At 38.0% G+C, this 7,466-nt stretch overlaps 1 protein-coding gene across 1 annotated transcript; it reads right to left on the reverse strand.

Moving 5' to 3' along the window:
* On the reverse strand, positions 2,548–6,093 carry LOC109849200 (probable protein arginine N-methyltransferase 3). The gene is made up of 7 exons (XM_020419017.1): positions 5,740–6,093; positions 5,234–5,665; positions 5,018–5,115; positions 4,627–4,705; positions 4,286–4,546; positions 4,028–4,195; positions 2,548–3,179 (listed from the first exon to the last, which is right to left on the reverse strand). Exons 1-7 carry the CDS (start codon positions 6,016–6,018, stop codon positions 2,724–2,726), a joined length of 1,773 nt encoding a protein of 590 aa, XP_020274606.1. The 5' UTR covers positions 6,019–6,093; the 3' UTR covers positions 2,548–2,723.

Genomic DNA, 7,466 nt, shown 5'->3' on the forward strand with positions numbered 1-7,466 from the left:
TGAACCTGAACCTTCTGATTCATTCGATTTTCTTCTAACCTCCTCGGATAGAATCATAGCTACCACCTCCTTCAGCTTCAACTTCTTTTTTCCCGCTGAGTTGCTGATTGCGGTCACACAACCTACCCAACTATCCGGCAACTGTGATAGTATCAATAGGGCATGCACTTCGTCATCAAACTTGATGTTGACTGAGATAAGTTGATCAACAATCGTGTTGAACTCGCTGAGATGCATCGTGAAGGAACATCATTCTGCCATCTTGAGGTTGAATAGTGTCTTGACGAGATGCACCTTATTTGAAGCTGACGGTTGCTCGTACATCATTGCGAGCGCTTCCATAAGTCTTACCGTCGTCTTCTCCTTTAATATATTGTGTGCTACAGATTTTGCGAGGGCCAATCGGACCTGCCCCAGGGCTTTTCGATCCAATATTTCCCAGTCCTCGTCGGATTCTTCTTTCTTCTTTCCTCTTGCTTTACCCATCAACGGACGGTAAAGATCCTTCTGGTACAGATAGTCTTCCATCTGTGACTTCCAGTAGGCGAAGTCTGATCTGTCAAACTTCTTAATTTTAGATTTGCCTTCTTCTGCCATTTCTTACACACACGGATCTAAACAAGGGCTCTGATACCAGTTGTTGGGGAAATATCAGATACGCTCTGATACCCGTTCTGTGGAATTTACCCTACCGGATCTTGTGTTAAGTAATAAAAAAAAGAAATCACAGCAAATCTAAATTACAAGAATAAGAACACAGAGTTTTAACGAGGTTCGGAATCTAAATTACAAGAATAAGAACACCGAGTTTTAACGAGGTTCGGCAATTTGCCTACGTCCTTGGGAGCCACACAAATAATTTTCTTTATATTAAAGAAGATTACAAAGCTTGTAAAGGAGTAGATCTCAAACTTGAGATCTCTCTCAAAAGAAGAGCCAAACAGAAACTCTCTATTGTTCAAATAAAGGCGCGAGATTTTACAACAGTAAAATCTCCTCTTTTTCTCCTCAATAAATGTTACAGGAACTCTCTCTATCTCTTCTTGAATTTTCCCTTCCTTATTAATTTCCCCCAAATCACAGACTTAGGGCTCTCTGAAATAAATGAAGAAGAAAAGGCCGCTGCTTGGAGAGATCGCGAGCGAGGGCTCTGGGTTTCCCTTTTATAGGGAAACCCTAGCTAGGCTGTCGACAGCCTGTCGACAGCTGCGCACGAGCTCGCCTGCGAGAATGTCAGAAACCCGATCTCGCCTGTTTCGAAACTTGCCTGCAAAGGGGGTCTTCGAATCCGCCTCTAGCAGTCGCTCGAGCTCGCAGTTCGCCTGCGCCCCAACTCCAAATTCACCATCATAGAGAACCTCGCCTGAAGCCCTAAAATTCGGCTGTCGAAGACACCGCTCGCACCTGCCTTCGCCTGCAGTTCATTTCGCCTGTAGCCGTTCACGAGCTCGCCATCAGTTCCGACTTCAAGCTTCGATCTCAAGCTCGTCTGAGCTCGCCTCCGCCGCTTGACCTCGCCGGAGCTCGCCGCCGATGAGGTTTGGGTCTACACCCTGTTTTCCAACACTTTGAAATTTCACGGGACTTGAAGTCCCGTGAAGTTTAGCAGCTTACAAAATAGTTGCTAAACTTCACGGGACTTGGAATCCCATGAAGTTTCGGAATTTTTTTGTTGTAAAAACCGACCTGGTTTCAGCGCTGAGACTGAAACCAAGTCGGTTTTTACAAATAATTTTGAAATGAGTCGTTTTTTGAGAATAAAATTGCAAATCGGGTGGTTTTGAAAATTTGTCCTGCATTTTAATGCCACGTGTTATACAAAACATGAGAATTTGCTCTCGGATTTTCTCATGTGGCACTCAGTAGCTAGTTGTATAGCTTTTCAAGCCTTAATGTCTGTTGAATTATTGTTAACACACCAAAAGTTTTCTTAAATTATAATTTGGGTGGGCTAAAATAAAATTAGATTATGTTTAACAAAAAAACTCAACAAACATTAAGATTTAAATTGCTCCGGTGTTACTTGAGAGCGACTCATTTGAAAAACATGAGAATAAATTCTTACGTTTGCATAGTAAAAGGTATTAAAATGCGACTTTAAGAAACTTTAAGGTATGTAAGTGATGTAAAAAACAAGTGACAATATATAATGTAAAGAATGGGGAAACTATAAGGTATTTGAGTGCAAATTAGCCTAATTTTTTAGATATACTCCGAGTGTTCAATATTGATGCAGAAGCAATAAGATTACCTTGAAGAGAAATCCGACCACAAGCAGAAACACAATCACGATCAAGCAAAAAACAGAACCAATTATAGTGACAAAGATATGACGTGGCTCGGCTATATCACTAGGGATTATAAAATGTAAGAATCTTCTTATTGATCTTACAAAAGTTACTTATACAAACTTCATAATTTATCTTTTGTTTCTTCTACGTTCATTTTCAACCTCTCATATGAATTTCGTAATTTCTCCTTTGTTTCTTATCTGCACCACACAAATAAATCTCTCAAAAAGTATTTATAGAAACTTTTTCTCAAGTATTGAATTCATGCAAGGTTCCTTATTTTACTAGATTATTCAAATCTGTATGACCTTGCACAATGCACACTGGTTTCGTGACTTCAAATTACAAGAGTAAAAATGAATCAGTTATCAACGCACAAGTGCAAATATGCCAAGTTTTCATCAGATCAAAGATGACTAAAATACAATTGAATTACAAGTTGAACAATTGAACTGGCCAACTATTTTTCCTGCCATCAAAGCCAATCCCAGTAGTCTCCATGGATACATCTATACTTCGGTGTTGTGATGATCGAACAATGCTGATCCTCGACCTAATCCTGACAGCAGGACAACCCTCAGAGCCAACAGCCACAGCAGAGTCAGAGATGGCATGATTTTCTGTGGCCATTGCTATCGGTTCTCGAAAAGTGAAGATGGTTTGGGACCAGTGAGTTCTTGGCTCGTATGGAGATGTGGACAGGACAACAGGCGTCTCTTTGCAGAATCTGCTCGTGAAACCTGTCTCAAACCAGAGGACGATTCCATGGCACCAGACTGTTCTTGATTTTTCGACGCTGGTGGTTTCTTGAAGGTTGGGTTTGAGCTCCAACTCGCAGGTTGCTGTGAAGTCCATATCGTCCGGGCTCATGGTCGCCAGATCCAAGAACTGGAACGGCAAAGGAAATGATAGTAACGTAAGGTCTTATGTAGTATTGTCAATCTATGAAAGTTGGCATGTAGATTAAATTTGCAAATAGCTGATTCGGCTTTGATAAGGTACCCTGATGTAAAATACCTAGCTGAAGGAAAATTTTATATGGGCTTCAATAAAAGCAGAAAAATATTGAAAGGTAAAAGGCTAAAACTCAGGGATTATTGCATTTTATACACATCAAAGGTTCAAAAAGAAAGGTCAAAAGGGAATAAAAGATGACGTACGTGACTTTGTACCATGAAAAATGTAATGTAAAGCTTTCCAAGTGGGGTTAAGGTAGGATGGTCCATGAAAGGGTAAACCATGTAGTCAAATGAATTATTAACTCATGCAGGTTTTTGCTATTGGACATAAATTTGGAGAAGGGTGAACTTGTTTATTTGATGGTTTTACCCAGACTCAGATATCCTCTGAGGGAAGTTAAGGTTTTTTACAATCCGAAGTAATTAGTGTTAAGCATGCATATCAGTCCCTTTAAATTGATTCCAGTGGCAAATCTAAGATTATCTGCTCAAACCTTCTGCAGTGCATTTGAGAAAGGAACTTAGATGGAACTGAGAAATTGAGTTAGAAGCAAAAACCAGATAAGAGTGATACCAACTATCAAACTGCAACAGCCATGCAGAGACTTTCTTGCTCTTAATATATTATAATATGATATGGAATATGCCTTGTTTATCCTAAGTTTTAGCCCCGTGGTGTAAAGCTTCTACAGCTGTGGCATCTTATAGCAGTATTATGATACTAGCCGGACAACCGATAACAGAACAGTATAAATAATCTAAGGAACAGTCACTTACCTTGAGTGCAGCTGATTTCGTTACTATATCTTTACTATCCACTACATCAACAATGGGGGCTTTAGCAGCATCCTCTACAACTTCTTTGCCAATGCACGACATGTTGAAACCATACACATTTTCCCAAAAGGGTAAACTTGTTCCACCTTTCCCAAATCCAGCAATGAACTTAAAAGAAGGCACAGAAACTATTAGCTCAAGTTTGGAAGTAGAAGATTCACATACAAATACAGATAAAATTATGATTGGGGGTCTTACAATTGTCGCAGTATCCGGGAGAATGGCTCCACCAGGTTTTAACCAACGATCACGTGCATAGAGAACTGAACTAAGCATTGACTCATACAATAGACAATAGCCCATCCATTCACTCACTAACACATCGACACTATGAGGCTGAATTTGTATACATTTGTCAAGATCTTCTGCCATAGTCTGCACTACACTGATTTCACCAGAATTCTGTTTTTCCTCTCCTTTTCTGCCTTCCTCTGATAACAAGCCATTATCTTTTGCAATCTGTGCATACATAAGCTATTAAATGGTGTAGAAAACATAATCAAAGATAGCATTCAAACAATAGTATGAAGAAGCTCCACCTGAGTAGCCACTGAAGCCATCTTCATGCTTGCTTCAACTGCAATTACCCTCGAAGCCCCAGCTTGAGCTGCAAATAGACTAAAAATTGTAAAGTGAGTCCATGCCTGAGGTCTTGTGGAACTTCAAACTTAGATAAAAATATAATGAGAGTGTAAATGGTTCTAGATTATTCTTCATGGTAGTATTTAAAATGCCAAACCATGAAACAATATTTCTAATCTGCATACGCAATTTCTTAATCCACCTTCTATGTTGTATCAAGGATCCGAACATACTACTCAATATCACGTTCACAAAAAAAATCGTAATCCATTCTTTTACATGAACTATAAATTGAAGAGTTACTCCCACACAAAATAATACAATCAAAATGGGCAAATAAAGGTTTACCTTAGAATTCCTGTGCCACAACCAATATCCAAAACAGTTGCTTGCTTCAATAGAGAAGGATTACGCAAAATTGCATCTCTAAAAGCATCGGTTCTGACCTGTTTATAATAACATAACAAACCTTCATTAATTTAGTAACATAATAATAAATAATTCTACTAAACACAATTCAATAAAACATTTCAAGCCCCATAACTTCCTAATTTACCAGTTTACCTTGTCACTGAGCATCTCTCTATGAATCCCAAAAGAGCCATAAGCTCCAAAATAGTTTTCATTCACGTTCTTAATTTCTCTAGCAGCAACATTAGCAACCGAAACCCTTAGTTGCTTATCTTTCTGATTCTTATGTCCACTTCCATTAGGCATAATTTCATCAAAATCTTTACGTATGCTCTCTATCAAAACCTCTTTTTCAGCCAAATCTCCATCAATCGCCAACTCTTTCATGACATCCTCTCTACTAATCATTTCACTACAGTCATCATCATCATCATCATCATCGTTGTCGCCGAGAAAACTATGCAATAGCGCATCATCCACCATAAAAGGCTTGAGATACACATCATCGTCCCAAACTAACTTCCCATTCTTCTCATATCTAACCAGCTCATGCAAATGAGCCTGGGCATCTTTGTTCCCAGCAACCTGGACGCCAAAAAAAGTTGAGATTTTTTGTAGCTGTTTACAAAGAAAGAGAACGAGAGTGTTTAAAGATTGACCTGAGATCTGATGTAGTTGATGAGCTTCATCGAACCGTAGAAATCCAATCCCAAATCTCTAACCATTCCATGAAAATCAAAGAAATGTTGAGACTTGCAGTGATTGAACAAATTCTCAGTCGAATTGAATCGTGAATCGCACAGCAAGCACAAGTAATCGGGAGGCGATTCGTCCCCGTCGGATTCCCAATCGCCCCAAGCTTCGATCTTTGGGTCTTGTTCGTCATCGTCGTCTTCTTCTTCGGAGAATGGACTTGTTTCGAGGAGACTGGTAGCCATCGCGATTGATTTTGGGTGTGAGCTTACTAAAACCCTAGGAAAAACCCTAGAAGAGAAGTGGCGGGGGTAACGGAATCGAGTGAGGAATAAACGGGCAGTTTTATTCTGTTGGGAGATCCGACCCGTTATGAGTGCGGATACGTAATTTCCAACACTGATCCACTAGAGAGCTGTAATCGGAGCACTGTGGTTTTGGGCCTGGGAATTATAAGCCCATTTATGCACCTTTTAGTTAATTAAAGAAAACAATCCATCGCATAGGCACACTCTTATACGGTAAGCTCGTAGCCATTTATAACTCCAATAGGGATAATGAACCCAATAGGGATAATGAAATGACCAAATTGCTCTGCTATCAACTAACTGAATGGTTCAGATTGTCCGTACGTGGGGGCGTTCTGATAGAATAACTACACAAACCCCAACAAATGTCATTTCTCATATTTATATTTATCTGCAGATGTATATTTTGGAGTATATAGATATTGGTGTATTCCTCCACGTTCTTAGATATTATGTTATTAATGTGATATAATCCATATCATTGTAAGATTTGATGATTGACATATGTTTAGAAAATAACAAATAACTGGAATATGTGTCATTTTAGCTGCACAGAGTAGCCAAGAGTACTTTAGCGATCACACAAATAGAATATAAATTTTATAAAAACAGCATGTATACGAGCATACTATTCTCAGCTTTTCATGGTAGTGGAAATCTCCAAATTGTCCCGCGCATCTTTTGGTAAACGGCTAAGAATAGCCCTTAAACGCTGGTAGTTCGGACAAACATTAAGTATGTAGGGGCTGTTAGTCAATTGGGACATTTTCATGTAAAATGGGATAATTATTAAAGTGGAATAATTTTTCGCTAGTGGGGTATTTTAGTGGGATAAATAGGAACAATTTTGTGAAGCGGGATATTTTGATAAAATAACGTGGGATAAATTTTTATAATCATAAAAAATATATTTATGCATTTTGAAGATATAGATATTATTTATGTATTTTAAACTTACTATTATTGATTGATAATTGCTTACAAGAATGTTCTTTACTATTAAATAACTTTTGATTAGACTATAAGATATTGACAATTATTATTATAATGATGGTCTAATGATGGTAATAACCATAATAGGAAAGAAGTAAAGAAAAAAGAAATATAAAAAATAACAAAATAATATGAATTCTAATTTTTTACCACCTAGTTCCAAGCTAAAATTTGGAATAATTTGACAGACTAGAACTCTCATTTTTGTATAGAAAAATAAAAAAAATGGGATAATTTTGAACCATTATCCCAATTATAGTTTTGTTAGAGTTCTACTTGACTAACACTGTAAAATTTTGTTCTAGTTTTAGTTCTATGTGACTAACAGCTTAAAAATTTACCCCACATATTATCCTAGTTCTAATTTTAAGTTCTAGGTGACTAACCCCCCC

The sequence above is a fragment of the Asparagus officinalis genome, chromosome 7 (genome assembly GCF_001876935.1).
Source record: "Asparagus officinalis chromosome 7, Aspof.V1, whole genome shotgun sequence".
NCBI classification, from domain to species: domain Eukaryota; kingdom Viridiplantae; phylum Streptophyta; class Magnoliopsida; order Asparagales; family Asparagaceae; genus Asparagus; species Asparagus officinalis.